At 54.9% G+C, this 19,058-nt stretch overlaps 1 protein-coding gene across 1 annotated transcript; it reads right to left on the bottom strand.

Moving 5' to 3' along the window:
• Positions 1-5,837: 5,837 nt before the first annotated feature.
• KCNA10 (potassium voltage-gated channel subfamily A member 10) lies at positions 5,838-15,508 on the bottom strand. The gene is made up of 3 exons (XM_049111818.1): positions 15,447-15,508; positions 12,835-12,960; positions 5,838-7,374 (listed from the first exon to the last, which is right to left on the bottom strand). Exons 1-3 carry the CDS (start codon positions 15,506-15,508, stop codon positions 5,838-5,840), a joined length of 1,725 nt encoding a protein of 574 aa, XP_048967775.1.
• Between the last annotated feature and the right edge of the window lie 3,550 nt (positions 15,509-19,058).

Below are 19,058 nucleotides of genomic sequence, written 5' to 3'. Positions count from 1 at the left end.
AAATAAATAAATAAATAAAATTTTTAAAAATAAAATAAAATGAAGTCATTAGGGTGAGCCCTAATTCAATATGACTGGTATCCTTATACCAGGGGGAAATGTGGACACAGAAACAGACCCAAGGGGAGATGATGTGAAGAAATTAGAGAGAGGAAAGCCGTCTGCACACAAGGAACCACCTGGCGGCACTGTGATCTTAGACTTCGAGTCTCTGGAACCATGGGACAATCCATTTCTGTTGTTGGAGGCACACGCCCCGAAGTAGTCCGTGGTGGCAGCCTGCGTGTAATGCACCTGTCAGAAGATGCACATGGTGGCGCAGCGGTTTGGCGCCTGCCTTTGGCCCAGGGCGCGATCCTAGAGACCCGGTATCGAATCCCACATCGGGCTCCTGGTGCATGGAGCCTGCTTCTCTCTCTGCCTGTGTCTCTGCCTCTCTCTCTCTCTGTCTGTGACTTAAATAAATAAATAATAAATAAAATATTAAAAAAAAAAAAAAAAAAAGAAGATGCACATGAACATCGGCCCCCGGGGAAGGCCAGCTCCCCATGGCGTCCGGGGGAGACGCCCCGTGGTAAGCTGCGTTGGCCAGACCCGCTCTGCTCCACCGACGCCTAGATGCTGAGATCTGGGGAAGTCACTGAACTTGTCAGGACCTCCGTTTTATCACCTCCAAAGAAGAGCAAATCCCAAAGCCCTCCTGAATACCTTCCAGGCTCCTTGTGAAGTTCAAATGAGATAAAAACACACACAGGGTGATTTTATCCACCCACCACCCCGCATTAATTACTGCTGCAGTTAATCCTGGGACTGGAGGGGGACGCCTGGGAGGCTCAGCGGTTTAGCGCCGCCTTCAGCCCAGGGCTTGATCCCAGAGTCCGCGGGATGGAGTCCCACATCGGACTCCCTGCATGGGGCCTGCTTCTTCCTCTGCCTGTGTCTCTGCCTCTCTCTCTCTCTCTCTCTCTTTCTCTCTCTCTCTCTCTGTGTGTGTGTCTCTCATGAATAAATAAATACAATCTTTAAATAAATCCTAGGATAGGAGGGGATTCTAAGAACACAGAGAGGTGTCCAGGGAAGCTTGGAGGTGGGCATTCCTACTCTGTGGGAGAATGAGAGTATCTTAGGGGCCCGCAGTGGCTGCTGGTACCTACTGCCCCATCTTGAACTCAGGTATGCTGCAACCAAGAGGCAAGGGCCCTACTTACATTTTGAACAGTTTTTGGAGATCCCTCACGAAGGGGGAAATTTCCTTATTTAGTGCCTATTCTACGAAAGGGGGTTATAGATGACGTCTCATTTGATTCTCTTGACGTCCCTAGTAGGCACAATGAGCCCCAATTTACAGTTGAAAAGGGTTGGGTCTCAGAGAGTTTGAGTAAGCTGGTCACAGTCACACAGCAAAACTGCGATCCGAACCTCGCGCTGTAAAACCAGGGCTCCTTCCACACGCCGACGCTCCAGGCAGCTTCCCTACCAAGTAGAGTGATCCATGTCTGATTTCCAGGAAAAAAGCTCCCACCTACTATTAAAACAGTCGAACTGAGCATTTCACTTACATAGGATGCTTCAGAGGAAATCGTAACCAGCCTCGGGTCATCCCAACGCCTCTTTGCTGTCCAAGTAACTATTTTTAACCTTTAGTCTTTTCTGTCTTTTGCCTTCTTCATCCAGCTTCCAGGAAGGCTCCAGCCCATTGCTCTTCCTACTCACTTACTGAAGCTTTTAAAGAAAAGCCCTTCGGTTTCCAACACGCTGGACTCGGGCACCCCGCCCCCAGCTCCCAGGCCTAACTTCCTCTGTGGCCACCTGTGGTCCCAAAGAAGAGAAAGAGAGCCACAGTGCCCTGGTCCTCCAGCCCTGCGGCGGTCCCCACCGTCTCCAAGATGAGGGGGACACTGTGTCGGGAAAGGGAAGCCATGTCCTCCCTTTCTCCACCCAGGGAAGCATCCGGTACTTTAGTCCTCAGGACCACGAGACCGTCCCCATCCCTCTCCTCTCTCCAGCCAGGCTCCCTCCGGGCAGGGTTTGTGGACCCTGCCCGGCCCCCACCCCCAGCTTCAGAGTCTTCCCAGGGGAATATGGTAACGGGCTGCCTCCCAGTGGGGCTGACTGTTGCTTAGCCTCACTCCGAGGCTTTGTCCCAGGCCACTCGGCCTCCGGGATGAATGAGTCAGGGAGCAGACCGGTGGCTTGCTCCTATTCACAGGGACAGCTCTAATTCATAGAGAGGCCGTTTCGCCTCCCCAGGGGCAGACAGAGCTGCAACCTGGAGACTGTCTGAGGGAAGAATAGGCCCGCTGTCTGTACCCCCCAGAAAGTGCAGTGTGTGATATGGTGGCTACTGCTGACCTGCTGCTGCTTGGGAATCTTGGAGAAAATTGAGAATTCAGGCCCCATGGAAAACTCTGTGCCAGGAAGTTACTTTAGCCCAAAGTCTCCAGGTAACTGGGTCACAAGTATTGTCATTTGGGGGAGCCGGGGGCCTGCACCTCAGCTCTCCTATGGCCTTGGCTCTGCCTTGGATTGTTTCCTTGCTTCTCTTCCTCCTCCCCTCCCTTCATCTGTTGAGCATCTATTATGTACCCGACGCTGTGCTGGGCTTATAACCTTAGGAAAGGCACAGCTGTGGCCTCGCAGGGTTTACAAGCTGTGAGGGGGTTTTTATGCTCAGCTCCATCTACTTCCATCTGACCTTTGGCATGTTTTACCTTTGCTGAGGGATTTAATGTATTAGCTCACGTGACAATCTTATGGGAGCCTGGTGTCACTTATTATTTCTGTTATTTTTTTCCCTGCTGTATTTGTATTTATTATCTGTTAACAGTAGAGCCGTAGGGTGGTGGTGGGAAGGAGGGGGCTCAGCCCCGGCCCGCAGCAGGTTCAGAAGAGCAGAGGATCCACCCCAAACTCCCAATGAGGGTTGCTGCCCCGTTCTCTGCGTGCATCTGCCTGGCACCCCCGCCACGGGAGTAAAATAGCATTCATCATCCGCTGACATTTCGCAGGCAGCTTTTTCCCTCTGCTTCTCCTGAGAGGCAATGACAAAAGTTGGTGTGATCTTCCTTTTACCCATCACCCCAGGTCCCTGCCACCCCCGGTGCCTTTTCATCCCCGCGTTTGAGGGCAGCCGTTCTCCTGTCTCAGGGATGTGGCTGGGCAGACACTGTGGTCTCTGGGGACACTGGGTGGCTTTACTCCTCTCACTTCAAAGGGCCTTTGGAGGCTCCACTCCATGGGGGAATGCGTTTTATTTTTTAGAAGCCTGGAATCAGCTGTGGAGGAGGGCAGGGGCTCCTTGGGTGTCCCCTTTCCTCCTGTCCTCCCCGCCAGGACCTAACAGAAAGGGAGGGGGCCTTGTCACCAGTGGGCAGACCCCACTGGTTCCTCTGCAGCTGCTGGGAGGTGATCTGGGCAGGACTTCCAGGGAGAGAGGACTGCCTTGGGCCTGGGCAGAGGGCAGTGTGAGGGGAGCAGTTCAAACTGCCCCCGGAGGCCAAACTGCCAGGGTGCTTGAGGAAGGTGGCCTTCTGGAAGCTCAGGTGTTGCCCTGGGAAGCTGCAAAAGGGTCTGAGACATGGTCCTGTGAGTGACCTTCAGAGCTAGGCCTTTAGAGAGAGAAGGGGTCCTAGGTCCCCTTGGGCTCCTCTGATCCTGTCCACCAGGCAAAGCAGCCCCAGGGGGAAGGAGGCAGGGGGCATGCTCCAGGCCAGGCTTCCCTGTGCCCCTTCTCGGCTGCACCTGTACAGGCTGTGATCCTGTAAAAGCGATGCTGCACCAGCCAGGGGGAGCAATCCGCTCACCAGGCCACCAGCCTGGAGCCAGAGCCCAGCATAGGGCTTCAGCATGGTCCCACATGTGTGAATCCAGGAGTGCCTTGTGACATCTGGCCAACTCCACACACTTGGGAATGAGGGATGGGTAGGGAATTGGAGAGTGGTCTGAAAGAGAGCAATTAGAAAGGGACTTAGAAGATTGTGAGGAAGATACCCCAAAGCCCAGAACCCTAAAGCTCAGGCCTAGGACAGGAATCCTGCTTGTCCAGGTCTTAGCGCAGTGATGTCTTATCCGGGTTTTACATGACTCAGTACTAAGTGAGAGCTCGAGGCTAAAGTATGGGAAAGAGATTGGGGTTTTTAGAGCACGAAAGGCCATACAGATGACTAAGTCCAGCTTCTTAGAGCATGGACTAAGGACAACAAGAAAGAAGAGAAGCAGTGCATTTGTTAGGCTGTCATGGAATGGGAGATGGTGGTGGTATATCTGGCTGCAGCACTGTGTCTGGCAGGGTGTGTGGAGCTGGGTGTATTCCAGATTGTGTGCTGTGTGTGGATTGTGTGGTTTGGACTGTGTGAAGTGGAACTGGGCAGTGACCTGCAGCCCAGATGCCCAGAATTCTGATGCTGATGCACTTTTGAGATATGTCCAGACTTAGGCATTGGGCCTGAGGAAGGTGCAGGCCTCCTTACTTGAGGAGATGAATGGTGGTGGTGGTGGTGGGAGCATAGAGTAAAAACTTCCTTCTCTGTCTTTTGGGGAATTCCAACTCCATTTCCTAATCCTGGGAGTGTAGTGTGCTGAGCAGGATCCACTCCCAAGAGGGCAGTTCCTCGGGTGAGCCTGCTATAACCACCCTCCTTAGGTGGGCCTGGAATCTGGGCACATGTGTTAGGGCCTTGTTGCTCTCACTCCAGCTGCCCCACGGGCTTGTAGTCAATTGCTCATAACTCAGTGGGAACTGAACCCCAAGGCAGGTGGACAGGTCTATTTTCCTGGAGCAGAGCTCCGAGGCTCTGGTTGCACACATTTCCCACACTCAGGATTGCCAGCCTGTGCATGGACTCACAGAGATGGGCCAGGTGAGAAGCAGCTGGGAGTGCTTCTTCTTGTCCACTGCCCAAGGAGGGGACTGAGGAGCAAAGGGCCAGGCAGGTTGTGACTCCCCAGGCTTCGTGGAGATGCTGGAGTCCCCAGGGAAGAGTGTTCCTGCCCAGAGGTCTGCTGCCTGGATCCTCTGAAAGACAGAGCCCTCACATCCCTCTCTTTCCAATTCCAAAGCATCCACAAACAGAAAGAGCTCTAGACTAGTAGGTAGGTGTGGGTTCTGGCATTGATTGTGTCACCGTTTCTGAGTAAGTCGCTGTCCTTGGGTTTGCTCATCTACAATGTGAGAATAATAACCAAATCTGTTCTACTGGTTATTTTGAGATGCAGTGAGATACTGTTGGTGAAAGAGCTTTGGAAAATTTATGCAACGTGACACAAGTGTAAGATATTATTATTAAACAACCCGGAGCTCTTACTCATTGCTCACAGCATTCCCCGGCCTTTTAATATGCCTCCTTTTGGGAAGACCAAAGCCAGTGCTTCTTCATCTTTAAGGTGGAAATGAATCACTTGGGATCTTGTTGAAATGAGAATTTTGATTCAGTAGGTCTGAGGTGGGCTCAGATTCTGCATTTTCTTGCTCCCAGGGATGCCAATACTGCTGGTTCTGGGGAACAAAGACGAGCAGCAAGGACCCAGAAGTACCCCTCACAGAAAACAAGGATGAAATCTTCCAATTGTTGGTTGAGAGAAAACAGCTTAGAAAATGCAGCAGAAGTATGGATTTATTCAAACAGCTTGCAGTCCAAGATGGCCTGCTATTCACAAGGGATAAACTTCGGTCTTTGGAAAAACAGAGAGGAAGAGGCAGGGAGGGGGGAGAGAAGCTGTGGGTGTGGGGACAGAGACAGAGAGATAGAGAAGGGGAGAGACATATAGAGAAAAACACAGAGAGAAAGACAAAGAGACATAGACAGGGAGACTCAGGGAGCCACGGAGCCCTGGACAGGTCACTTCTTGGACCCCTCAGAGGAGCAGCCACCGTTGGTCTTGCTAAGAGAGTCCGTGCTGCCCAGTCTTGAGCCCATGCTGTTGAGGATTTTATCGATTTCACCGGGGATGCTTTGCTTCTCCTCATTCTCAGTCTCCCGATGGTAGAAGTAGTTAAAGTTGGAGACAATGACAGGTACAGGGAGGGCAATGGTGAGGACCCCCGCGATGGCGCACAGAGTGCCCACAATCTTCCCCCCAGGGGTGACTGGGCACATGTCACCATAGCCCACGGTTGTCATGGTGACTACTGCCCACCAGAAGCCATCAGGAATGCTAGAGAAATGGGACTCTGGCTCATCCACCTCGGCAAAGTAGATGGCGCTGGAGAAGAGGATGACCCCAATGAAGAGGAAGAAGATGAGCAGCCCCAGCTCCCGCATGGACGCCTTGAGTGTCTGGCCCAGGATCTGCAGCCCCTTGGAGTGCCGGGAGAGCTTGAAGATGCGGAAGACCCGCACCAGCCGGATGATCCTCAGGATGGCCAGGGACATGTTCTGCTGGGTGCTGGGCTCTGTCTCCTGGACCAGCTCTGTGATGAGGGTTGCAAAGTAGGGGATGATGGAGATGATATCAATGATGTTCATGATGTTCCTGAAGAAGTCAGCCTTGCTGGGGCAGACCACAAACCGGAGCACCAGTTCGAAAGTGAACCACATGATGCAGGTGGACTCCACCATGAAGAAGGGGTCAGTGAACATGGTGTGGGAGAGGACTGTCTTACTCATGTTGAGGCTGGGGTCTCTCATCACCTTCAGCTCCCTCTCCTCCCGGAACTCCGGTAGTGTTTCCAGGCAGAAGATGGTGATGGAGATGACCACAACCAACACAGAGACCACAGCCACACCGCGGGCAGCGCTGGAGCTCTCCGGGTACTCGAAGAGGAGCCAGAACTGCCGGTGGAAGTCATTGGTGGGGAGCGGTGTTTCAGGGTCCTTGATGAAGCCTTCATCCTCCCGGAACTGGTCCATGGCCTCGCTACCCAGTTCATAGAAGGAGATTTCATCAGCAAAGACGTCGATGGGGACATTGGCAGGGCGCCGGATTTTCCCACCTGATTGGTAATAATACAGGATTCCATCAAAACTGGGCCGGTTCCTGTCAAAGAAATACTCATTTCTCATGGAGTCGAAGAACTGCATCCTTTTCTCCCGGTCTCCCAGGAGGGTCTCAGGGAACTGACTGAGGGTTCTGAGCTGGGTCTCAAACCTCAGCCCAGCAATGTTGATGATCACCCGTTGGTTCCCTTCATTCAAGACCACTGCCTCCGGCCCTGGGGAATCGACATAGTCTCCTGGGAGCCTGCAGAAGGCCGTCTCAGGACTGGTGCTGTCGCCGATGAGGATCCTCCAGTTGGAGAAGGGGCTGCTCCCAGGCCGGCCTTTTGGGCTGGTTGTGTCAAAGTCTGCGGCATAGCCTGGCCCTTCCTGGATTTCATCTGAGTTCTCGAAGTTGACCAGAGCAACCTCCATTTCCTTCCAGCCACACACATGGGGCCTACGGGAGTCTGGAAAGCAGCATGAGGACCCTCAGGCTTCCCGGCCTGCCTCGAGCTGTGGAGAGGAAGAAGGTCATCATGCAGGGGCCGGGGTCAGCTACGTGGGCTCTGGACCATTGAGGTAGGACACACCAAGGGATTAAAAATGACTTCTTTTTAGCTTGGGAAGGAACCTCGTGGCTGCTAGGACACCGGTCTTCCCTTGAAAGCCACTTGCACCCGCTGAGCTTGCTACTAATCACGAGAGCGGACGGCGGAGAAGCAGCCTGGCTAAGAGAGGAGCCCTTCGTCCAGCAAGAGGGTCTCCGCACACGACGGCCGGAAGAGGGCATAATGAAATAGCAAGTTAACTGATGAAACAGCAAGTTAACGTTTCTCAATAACAAAAGAGGTAATTTTGTATTTGGATGAAGTGCTCCAATTCTCCTAACACTGTTCCCTGCCACCTCAGCCGGCTGCTTTCTCTCACGCTGCAAACATTTCTCATGACCGCCACCATCCCTCTTGGGCCAAGTGGTGGGGCAGGGTGGATGCAAGAACCCAGCTGATTCTGTCCGGAGGGCAAACAAGAGGACAGAGGTGGGGGGCAACCGGCAGACCCCTGTGGCAGCGCACGCCGGCCATCTGGTCCTGGGCCCCTCCTCCGTAAGTGACGCCCAGGGTTGTTTGGAGGCGACGTTAAATGAGATAGCATATGTCAAATGCTATATCTGGTGGAAAGATCATTAAGTCATAGCTATCGTTTTTGCCGAATTCTTCACATAATAGGGACTTCAGAAGCTCCAGCCATTGGCATTCTTTTGGCATATGTCTAAGATGTTTCTGGGGAGTGATTATTTGTTTATCTATCTGTTTTATAGAGTTGGGGAGCGAGATCACGTGCAACGCAGGGGAGGGCAGAGGGCGGGAGATAAGCAGACTCCTGAGATCATGACCTGAGCTGAAATCCACTTGGGCACTTAACCAACTGAGCCACCCAGGGGCCCCAAGAATGATTTCATTTTATATATATATATATATATATTTTAAATTACAACCCCACAGGCGCCCAGGGGGTTCCCACCTGCCCCGCCCCACGCCACACCGGGGACGCGGGGAGGGGGGGCCCCGCAGGCGCACACGGGCGTGGCACAACGGCCACCGGGCAGGGGGCGAGCCCCCTCCCGGCGGCCGCGTGGACCGAGCACATGGCGCGGTGACACCCCCCCCCCCCGATTTCATTTTAAAAAATCATTTTAGGTAGGTAGGAAGTAGGGGTGTGTGTGTGTGTGTGTGTGCGCGCGCGTAAGGAGAGCATGCCCAGCGGGCTCACATGCCCACAAACACAGACGAAGATTCCTTCCTCGGGGCCACTCAACTTCAGTTTCGCCCCAAGGACACTGAAGCCAAGAAGGCTGGGGTGCAGGTGGGAGAGAGATAAAATCTGTGGTGGTCATGACCTTGGAGTTTCAGATACAAGGATTCCTTGCAGGATGCAGTGTTGTAGTCTTTTTGAAGTGGTTTCACATTTCCGTGTCTCACTGAATGACCATAATTGTGTGAGGCTGAAACATGTGATTTCTGTTTTACAGGTGGGAAAACCGAATCACAGGGGCTAAGTGGCCTCCGAAGATCACACTAGTGGTACAGAGTGTGAGCTGAGCCTGCTTTCTGGCCTGGGGCCTTTCCTGCTAGACCGTGGGAACCCTGGGGTGGAAGCTGAGGCCTTGTCGGGGGCTGTGGGCCAGGGTCACAGAAGTGGGGGCGCTTGGAGGCCCATCAGTCCCATGCGCTCTTTTCTCAGTTTGGGTGTGGACTTCAGGTCTGGGTGGCTAGGCCTGGCTGAGCCCCTGCACTCCCTCTTAGGAGTGCATGGCCTTCGCAAGCTACCTGATGTCACTGAGCTGTTGCTTCCTTGGCTGTGGAGCGGGCGAGGATGTACTCATCACCCAGCACGTCAGATTCGAGTCCTCAGTGGCAAGGGCTGGCCCCTGGTGAGCAGAGGGTGGTTGGAGGCAGGATAGAGCAGTGGTTAGGATCTCTGCCTGGGAACCAGTAGATGTAAGCTGGAGTCCTGGCTCTGAGCTCAGTAAGCCCTAGAGAAATATTAGTTTCTCCTTCATAAGTGACCTATGTGATGAGTTAGGGGCTGGTCCTGGGGGTGCACCTGCTTATCTGCTTCTTGGTGTGAATTCCATTCCACTTTCTCCAGGCTGACAGGAAGGGGTACCATCCGGGTGCCTCTGGGGCAAGGGCTTGGGAACCATTCTGAAAGGCTAGAGGCGACCCTTATTAGGAGCCTTCTCTGGAGGCCAGAGGCAGAAGGCATGTGGGGACTAGGAAGGGCTTCCTTGGCCAAAAGACTAACTTCCTCTCCTGGAAGCCAGGACACTTCCTTCCTCCCTCCTCCTGATCTCTTCTTTGTCACATCCGTCCCCAGCTCATAGTGGGGTGGCGAGTGGGTCAGGTGGTACAAGAAGTGGTGGGACGATGCCAAGTTCGAACAATGTATTCTGTGGTCTATAGAAGCATGCTCATGGGCCCCATTTAGATTAGTAAATTTTGATAATTATAGACAAAGGGAAAAGAGAGGACTGGTCTTGGGGACAAGAATCCTGGCTTGAAGCTTTGCCCCATCACTTAGGAGTTGTTTATTTTTGAGCAAATTACTGGATTTATATGAGCCTCAGTTTTCTTATCTGTAAAACAGGGAAAATAATGGTAATACTCACCTCAAAGAGTATACTGAGTAAATAAGATAATAACACAAGAGCACTTTGTCAATCGTAAATGACAACAAAACTGTAAGTGTTATCCTCCCTGCACCCCCCTGCCCTCCATTCTGCACAGAAATGCAATGCAACATCCTCTTGGGCAGAGTGCATGTTTTCGTGGCCTCCTACTTAGCCAGAGAGAATTCTCAGCTCACTGTCTTCCTGCTGGGCTCTCCCTGGCCCTGCCTCTGTGTCTTTGTCTCCGTTTTGCTCCCACCTGGTGCACCATTCCCCTTCCCTCTGTGTCTCCTACTCCTCTCTGGTCACCCAGGGACCGCTCATGGCCCACCCTGTCTGCAGAGCCTGCTCTGGCCAGTGGAGCTTGGGGAGGCCCCCACCTCCCCTGAGCTCCTGGCCTCCCTGCCTGGATCACTCACGTTTGCACTCAGTTTGGAGTGATACCTTCGGCAAGGTCAGCCTTAGCTCTTTAGCAATCTCATGGGCTTTCCCAGTGGAGTATAGTATCTTAGAGTTTTTCCTTCTGCTTTGGATGGCCCTAGAGGACAGAGCTCACCTCTGATGATCCCCACCTGCATCACCCCACTGTCCAGCTCGAAAAGGCAGACAGGAGGATGGTAAATGAGCATCAAAGTGGCCTAGGAGGTGGTGGGGCAGTGCCAAGTTCAGTTTTCTGTGGCTGTGCACTGAGTATTTGTTAAGCAGGTGAGTGAGTGAACGAATGAATGAACAAGCAAATGAATGACGTGCAGTCTCAGGGAGGGTAGGGATTATGTCTGTGTTGTGTGCCATTATGATTCTAATACCTAGTTCCAGGGCTAAGCCCACCCAAGTGCCCAATTACTCTCTGGTGAATGAATGAGTGAGCGATGAGTGAAGTGGTGCAGACAGCATATTAGGCTCAGAGCCAGGACACCTGCAATGCCTCTGCTGCTCTATGATTGCTGACTATTTGCATTTCCTAATCAAGGCTCCATTTTTTCCATCAGTAATAGGAAAAAATGCTGAGTCAAAGAAACCAGATAAAAAAGGGTACATATAGCATAATTCCATTTAGACAAAATTCTAGAAACTGCTAACTAACCTAGAGTGTCAGAAAGCAGATCAGTAGTTGCCTGGGGCTGGGGGAGGAAAGGGAAAAGGAGCCATGGCTCAGGAGCCAAGGAAACTCTTTTAGGGGTGATGGTGATGTTTATCTTCATTGCGGTGATGGTTTCACAGGTGTATACATATGTTCAAACCTATCAGGTTGCACAGCTTTAATCTAGTGTGCATCCATTCATCTCTATACATATATATATATATATTTTTTTTTTTAATTTATGATAGTCACACACAGAGAGAGAGAGAGAGAGAGAGAGAGAGAGAGAGAGGCAGAGACACAGGCAGAGGGAGAAGCAGGCTCCATGCACCGGGAGCCCGACGTGGGATTCGATCCCAGGTCTACCAGGATCGTGCCCTGGGCCAAAGGCAGGCGCCAAACCGCTGCGCCACCCAGGGATCCCCATCTCTATACATATATTTAAAAAAAAGGCAAACAAGCAAAAACAAGAACCAGAACCACAAACCAAAAGCCCTAGGAAATAAAAATGCATGGTCTGCAAGAGATTATTCCAGGTTTTGATAAGGTCCAAGGGGCTATGGCGATGCTGTGAAACTGCATGGGTCGTGGGGAAAGAGGTGGTTACTCTTCCGTAGTGCTGACCACAGTGCTGGGCCGTCCCCACTCATGCTGCAGGGGCTCCACAAATGGTTTAGAAGGAGTCAATGCACCCGAGAGCCGGGGCCGAGTGTGGCCCCCAGGGGCCAGCTGGCAGGTGGCACCCCTGCAGAGCAGACAGGGGAGCCCACCCTGTCTCAGAAGTGTGTGCAGCATGCAGGCAGGCCCCGGCCCCACAGGCCGGCTTCCCTCAGCGTAGTGCTGGCCATCCTGCCTGTTCGGGGGCGGGAGAGAAGCGGGGGGCTGCGCTGGGAGATATCCGCTCCTCTGCTGAGGTTTCTCTGCTTTCAATAGGCTGTGCGGTGACCATGTCGTGGGAGCCAAAATGGGAGCTGGCTCTGCCCCTGGGCCTACCCCCTCCACCCCACGTAGGGCCCTGGGAGGAGACAGATGGTCTGAGTGGGTGAGGGGGAGCTGCGGGCCAAGGGCACTTGGGGCCAGCTCCCATGACCCTGGGCAGGGTCCTGGATCCTGCTCTGTTTGCACACTGAGGGTGTGCCCGTAGCTTTCCCGGAGTCTCACACGTTTCCACCAGCCTGGTGTTCTCAGGCTTCCTCAGAGTTAGCACACCTCGGGGGGAGCTCTCACCCTCTGGGTCTGCCCGGTCCACCTCCACTCATCATCTCCGCCTGCCTGACATGTGCCCAGCCGGCGTGGGTTAAGGCAGCACCTGCCGGCCGCCGGCCACCGGCCACCGGCCACCGGGTGCACCTGTGCCTCCCCCCGCAGGCCACTCTGCGCAGCTCCTGCCCCCTGCTCACCTCACTCCTGCCTTCATCTGAAGGTGAAGCTTTCCCTAAAGGAGGCCAGGTGATGGCCCTCTTGCCCTCCAGAGAAGTCCCTAGACAAGGTTTTGGCGCGCTACTATCTGATCCACGAGCTCTGTCTTCTTTGGGTCCCTTGGCATCTTTGTACCTGGGGGCAGCGCGGCCCACGGCATCTTCCACCTTCCCATGGTCCGGCCTTTGCCCGGTCCCCTTCCCCCAGAGCCAGGCAGGCCTGCGGTTGACTTTCAGCCCCGCCCTTACCAGGTATGCAGCCTTGGGGTCACCACCTCTGTGAACTCTGCTTTCTTCCGGTCTAAATGGGTCACACCATTGGTGTAGACGTTGTAGATGGTGACCCCGGCTGCCTCCCTGTGTTCCTGGCACCTCCTGCTTGAACCAGGGCTGCGGCTGTGGTTGTGGTGCTGACGGGCCCCTCCCTGACCAGAGGACACCTCCTCCAGGCCTGGCCTCGCGGGGGCTCAGCTCTGTGCCCCTCTAAGAGCAGATGTTCCTGAGATGTCTGCGGGGCTGCCAGGCTGTGGGCCGGGCTCCTGGAGGTCACAGGAAGATAGCCCGCAGCGTCCGGGGCCCCCCCAAGCCACCCCGCCCCCCGCCCGCAGTCGCCTGGGTCGCTGAGCAACCCAACACCCCCACACCGCAGGTGAGGCTGTGGCCTCTGGGAGCCAGAAGACAGGCTGAGAGAAGTCGCCGACAACCGTGTGCATGACCATGCAGGGCCGGGAGAGCCCGAGGGACGGAAGGCAGAGCCGCGCACCGGCGGCCCCATGGCACCGGGCGGCGGTGGGGGGGGGGTCGCGGAGGTGGGGACGGGCGGCAGGTGGGCCGCGGGGGGGCGGGGACGGGCGGCAGGTGGGCCGCCGGGGGGTCGGGGGGGGGGGGCGACGGGCGGCAGGTGGGCCGCGGAGGGGGGACGGGCACGGGCGGGGGGGACCGGCGGCAGGTGGGCGGCGGGGCGGTGGGGGGGGGGGAGCGGGGAGCCGCCGTCGCTGTGCCCTCGGCTGTCGGAAGGAGGCGCTGTTGCCCCGCCGGAAGCCGGCCCTGGCCCCTCTGTAGGTTTGCGCAGGGCTCCCTCCTTCCATCGCGGGGCCACCTCCCTTCCCCTCTTCACCAACCGGGCCTGGGCTTGCTCGCTCCCCCCACCCTCTTCCCGGTCTCTGCCCGCCCCCGCTACGCCCCATGACATGGCCCCAGGACCCCAAACCATTCACCCAGCCCCAGTCCAGGCCCTGTTCCTGTCCACCTTATCAGTGAGGATGATGTGAGAGCCTCAGTTTCTCCAACTGAGGAATACTAAGGTGGAGTCTCAGGAAGGGACGTGGTGGCTCAGACGCCCGCCTGCGCCCTCCTGTCCCTGTGGCCGAGTACCCCAGGGCCAACCCTCCCAGCCCTCTGGAGTAGAAGGCAGGGCGGAGGGTGCAGCCAGGGGCAGGGTCCTGCCGGCCGCGTGAGCTCAGGGAAGGCGAAGGGAGTCAGCAGGCTGGCGTGGGGCCCGCAGGGGTCAGCCCCTCCTAGGGAAGAGCTCAGGCTCTGGGACAGATGGAAGGGCCAGCTCACAATCCTAGCTTGGTCACCTCCTGTCTGTGTGACTGGGACAAGTGGCCTTACTGGTACCTGTCTCATGAGTCCGTGGTGAGCAAGTGCCACCACACTGAAAGCTGCAGCGTGTAGCAGGTGCTTGGCGGCTGCTGGGGGCTAGTACCTCCGGGGTCAGGGACGGGCCATGTTTCCTTGCCTTCTTCTGGCACTAGTACAACACGTGTGTCATACCTTTACTGGGGCAGCGACCGGGCCTTTCAGAGGCTGAGCCTGCTGGGGCAAGCATGCAGGTCAGGGAGGGGGAGACCTGGGGGCGGACAGAGGCTGCACACAACTTGTATGGCCCAGGGTTTCAGCCCCACAGTGTCCCTGAAGGCAACTAGGGATCATTTAACAAATGGAGGACCTGAGGTCTAGAAAGGTATGTGACCGGCCACAGGTCCTCTGGCCACTAAGACACGAAGCTGTGACTCACACCCAAGTTTTCTAGTTCCCACACCAACACGCATCCTTCTACCCAACAGCCCCACACTAGCACCCCCACTGCCATGTGCGGCCCATGCTCACTCAGCCAGGGACTGTGCCTGGGACACACACACACAAGCGCGGATACACACATGGCCACACATGTGCAGCTACACACAGCCGGTCACAGACACATACTTGCTGTACATGAAATTACCCAGGCCCCTGAACACATGCACAAATATGCAGACACACATGAGCAGGCTCCCATGCACCACCCTGCAGCCCCGGAAACCACCTACATCCACAATGTTTCTGTTCCAGGTGAGCCCTGACACCCCATCTCCCATCTAGTCTGTCCGCCTCTTGGAGCAGGAGGATGTTCTGTTACTTGGAGCAATTGAAGGAAGACAAGGGGGACTGGAGGGGGCTCAGGAAGCTGGTCACATGGCGTGCTTCCTTGTTGGAGTGGGGTGGGCACTGCGTGGGCAGGCTGCTCTCTCCCTGCGGGGACCGCTCAAAGCCAGAGCTGTCTTCCTAAAGAGGCAGAATGATAGGGGCAGGAGCTCTTTCATTTACAACCTGAGCAGCAGCAATGCTGAAAAGAATGATCGCAGGGTCATGCCTTCCAGCAGGAATGGAAGGGCTTACAAGTTAACAGTTATTAACCACGGAGACTGGACCGGCCCCCTGCCCCACCTGGGGGGATACTTGCTCTGGAGATCAGCAGGGAGGCAAGACTCCTGGATCTCTTGATTTTGTGCACCATAGACGCCCCCTATTGCCTTCCTGTTTGCCCTAGAGACAGGATGCATCTGTCCCGGATGGTAACAGGTACAGTTTCCAGGTACCGGGAAGAGATGGCACAGAAGTCCCAGGCCTGGGAGCCTTCTTGAAGGTTCTGCCCATGCATGGTGCTGCCGGGGGCTGCTCTTGCCAGTGCCTGCACCTTCTGTGATGCGGCTTCTGCTGGAGCCTGCCACTGGCACACCTTTTGGGCTCTGGGAAGTGGAAAGCACATCTCGGTTTTAGGCTGGCTCTGTCCAGAGTTTGAGATGAGGAAGTAAGACCCTAGAGAGCGAGACTGAGGCCCGCACCCTACACACTCACACCTTGCCCTGCCCTCTGGTGGGCCCATGTCCTAGCCTGTCACTCTGCTGTCTGTCGCAGGGGTTGGAAGAAGGTACCGCACAGCATCCCTCTAGGCCACCTGGACTGCGGGGTGTGAGTGGCAAGGGCCAGATCAGTGTCACATGTTGGTAAAACTCCTGCTCACCCCTGCCCCCCCGCTCTCTGAGGGTGGTTTTTTTTTTTTTTTTTTTTTTTGCATTCCCAGGAATATAAGAAGGGGTGGCTTTAGATAAAATGATAAAATAAGGAACATTTCTATTTCTCCCTCTACTGCCTGCCTTGCCCTCGGCTACCGATTGCCATTCGTTTAGCTGGAAGGAGCAGGATTCTTGGGATCAGTACACCTGGCTCAAGTCTGCCTTTACCTCCCACCAGCTGTGTCCTCTTAGGAGCATCACATTAGCTTCCTAAGATTTAGTTCCTTTATCTTTAAAGTGAGCATAAGACCACCTGCCCCACCTGCCCACCCCTATGTCCTGCCTAGAGTGGCAGTGCAGGGACTCAAGCCTCCTTTCCCTTATTTGAGACCTAACACTCACCCCATGCTGCTGGGCAGCCTCACCCAAGGCAAGGGACGGATGCACTCCCTGAGCTTCCTTGATTTTCTCAGAAGCATGCTGCAACGCATCACTGATGAGTCCACCTACACTTGCCTTGTCCCTTCCCCGCACCCTTGCTGCATCCTCCCAGGAGGCAGTTTTAGCTCCGTGGTTATAAGCACGGCAGGCCTGGGTTTATAACTAACTAGTCATTTAATCTCTGGGCCTCAGTTTCCTCATCTGTCAAATGGGGAGGCTTTGTGTATCATCAGGCTTCCAGGATGATTACAGGAGTGAGTGGTTGTCAGACACTTAGAACAAGTGGACGCATGGTAAGTGCCACGCAGAGGTAGGGGCCTGTGCCTGGCTGCCCTGGGAGTAGCTGCCTTGCCGTGGCCTGGTTTTGAGAGGATAACCAGTGTGATTGTCTGAGCCCACACTGTCTTCTCCTTCCCCAGATGTGTGCCCCAGTCTTGTCCCCTGTTCAGGTGGAGGTCTCCTTCTCTCCAGCCTTTGCACCGCATTAGTTTCCAAATCCTGGGCATCTGCGGCCATGAGGTCCCCCCTTCCTTTGCTTCCCTCCTCTCCTGAGGCTGGCCTGCTCTGGCTTCACCTCTTGCCTGGATGGCTGCTTCCCCTGCCCTTCCTGTCTGCCATCCCATCCAGGTGGTTACCAGGGAGGTCCTCCTCACGCCGGGTGGGTCCAGTCGCCCTGTATCAGGGCTCCAGCGGATTCCTTCACACGCACCTCAGGGCTCCCTGCTCAGCCCTGCTGCGCATGCATCCTGTGAGTGCCTCTTTCTCTCGTGCTGTGATGGAATCCGGCCTCCTCTGGTCTCTACCACCAATTCAGGGGTCAGGGAACAGGAGGGGAGGAGAGACGTGGCCCCATTCCGTCTGACAGTCAGTCGGACACCCCACCTTCTCCCTCCCTTTTCCTGCCCAGGCCTCCTGAGGGGTGGGGGAAGAAGCGGCAGAGCAGGTCCTATGGCTGAATGTTGACATTGAATAGCACAACGTCAAATGCCAGCCTCTCCTTTTTGCAGAGACCCCCAATCTTGTGTTATTTTCTTGGGATCATCCCTCTAAAGAACCATCCCCTTAGCTGTATTCTAGGATGTATTTATTAAGCTGTAGGACCTGGGGCAAGTTGCTTAATCTCTCTGTGTCTCAGTGTCTGGTCTGTGAAGCAGGTATAATGACGGTGCCTGCAGAGAGGTCTGGGGGAGGAACTCCTGACCTCCTGTCACCCCAATGCCTTGCACACAGAAGGGACTCTGTCAGTACTTGTTGGATATTCATCGATTGGTACACAAAGACATGGCTAATGAAACAAAGCACTTCCCCTTATGGTGGAACTGCAGGCTTCTGCCTCCGTGGGTGGGGCGGGCCACGGAAGCTGCCGTGTGCCTGACAAAATACCATGGAGGCTACTGTCTACTCTCCTGATTAAAGTGGGGCATTGAGCCTCAAGAAGGCTCCAGAGTTTCTGGAGCAGAAATGGGCATAGTGGGTGGAAACCTGGGGACAGCTCTGCCTTCTTCTGGCACAGAGAGAAGGCCTAAGCTTAATGGAAGATTGGAATTGGTGTTCTTGGAAGGCTCCAAGCAAATTGAGCTGGGGCTGTAGACCATAAGAATAATGTGTCTCCCTAAGAGCATGCTGGGAAACAGGCCAACCTGGGTAGCTCATGCTGGCTGCCATGCATGCAATTGAATTTCCCCAGAATGCTTCTGGAACACTGGGGGAAAGATGTTCAGGGCCCCTTGATACAGCTGTTAAGATCCAGTTGCAGAGATTGAAGTGTGGGTGAGAGGGGGGAAATATGGCCAAGAACTCACCAGCAGGAGCAACGGAGAAGGTACTTCTTGCTCAGCCTGTGTGAGCCTTGCACGCTTCGGCGAGGTCAGCTCTCCATGGCTGAGGGCATCTGCTGGTCTCAGGGCAGACAGAGGACTGGCAGGAAGGACCCTGCCTGGCTGATGCCTGGGATGCAGAAATCCTATCCTTCTGTGAAACAGGATCGCCCTTGCTGTGTCTGTGTCTGGATGAAGCTTGAGAAAGGATCTGGTCAGGGTCGGCTGGCAGGTGAAGGTGCAGGCACCCATGGCAAATCAGGCAGAGTGAATTTGGAAAGGGTGACCCTCACCCTTCCTGGCCAGCGGTGCACAGATCAGATTCTGGCCTGGAGGCTGAACAAATTGTTGGCTTGGGACATTTCCGCAAAGCCGGTAATAACATGTAGGTACAGAGGGGGCAGCGGTGGCCTTGTGTCTCCTCGTTGTCACCCCTAGCCTGTAGGATACTTTGCTCATAAGTGAGTGATCAAGTCAGGCATGGTTTTGTGGGGCTCCTCAGTGACCCCTGGCATTGAGGTTCTTAGGACAGGATATTTCTTTCTTTTTAAAAATATCATATTTATTTATTTGAGAGAGAGAGCACGAGAGAGCGAGCATGAGCAAGCGCATGAACAGTGGTGAGAAGCAGAGGGAGAGGGAGAAGTGGGCTCCCCACCGAGCAGGGAGCCCGACTCAGGGCTCGATCCCAGGACCCTGAGATCATGACCTGAGCTGAAGGCAGATGCTTAACAGCTTAACTGAATGAGCCACCCAGGCACGCCTTCCCCCCCCCCCCCCCCCCCCCGCCTTAGGACAGGTTCTTGTGTGAGGTTTCCCCTGAGGTTCCTGTGAGACGGGCCAGGATAGGGGTAGGGTTAGGGGCTTGCTTCAGTCCCATTGACTCTCGGGGCGACAGGAACCTTGACCCTACTAACTGGGGAAGAGTCCTCTCTCC

Source organism: Canis lupus, chromosome 6 (assembly GCF_003254725.2).
Source record: "Canis lupus dingo isolate Sandy chromosome 6, ASM325472v2, whole genome shotgun sequence".
In the NCBI taxonomy this organism is placed as follows: domain Eukaryota; kingdom Metazoa; phylum Chordata; class Mammalia; order Carnivora; family Canidae; genus Canis; species Canis lupus.
Note: the sequence above shows the minus strand (reverse complement) of the source record. Positions and strands in the feature narration are given on the sequence as shown.

Excerpts from the sequence above, each read along its gene's own strand:
- KCNA10 (XM_049111818.1), bottom strand. The coding sequence starts at position 15,508 with ATGCATGGGCAGAACCTTCAAGAAGGCTCCCAGGCCTGGGACTTCTGT. Across the intron at positions 12,961-15,446 it reads TTCTGTGCCATCTCTTCCCG|GAGGTGCCAGGAACACAGGG; the intron begins GTACCTGGAAAC and ends TGGTTCAAGCAG. Across the intron at positions 7,375-12,834 it reads ACCCCAAGGCTGCATACCTG|GCCCCATGTGTGTGGCTGGA; the intron begins GTAAGGGCGGGG and ends AGACTCCCGTAG.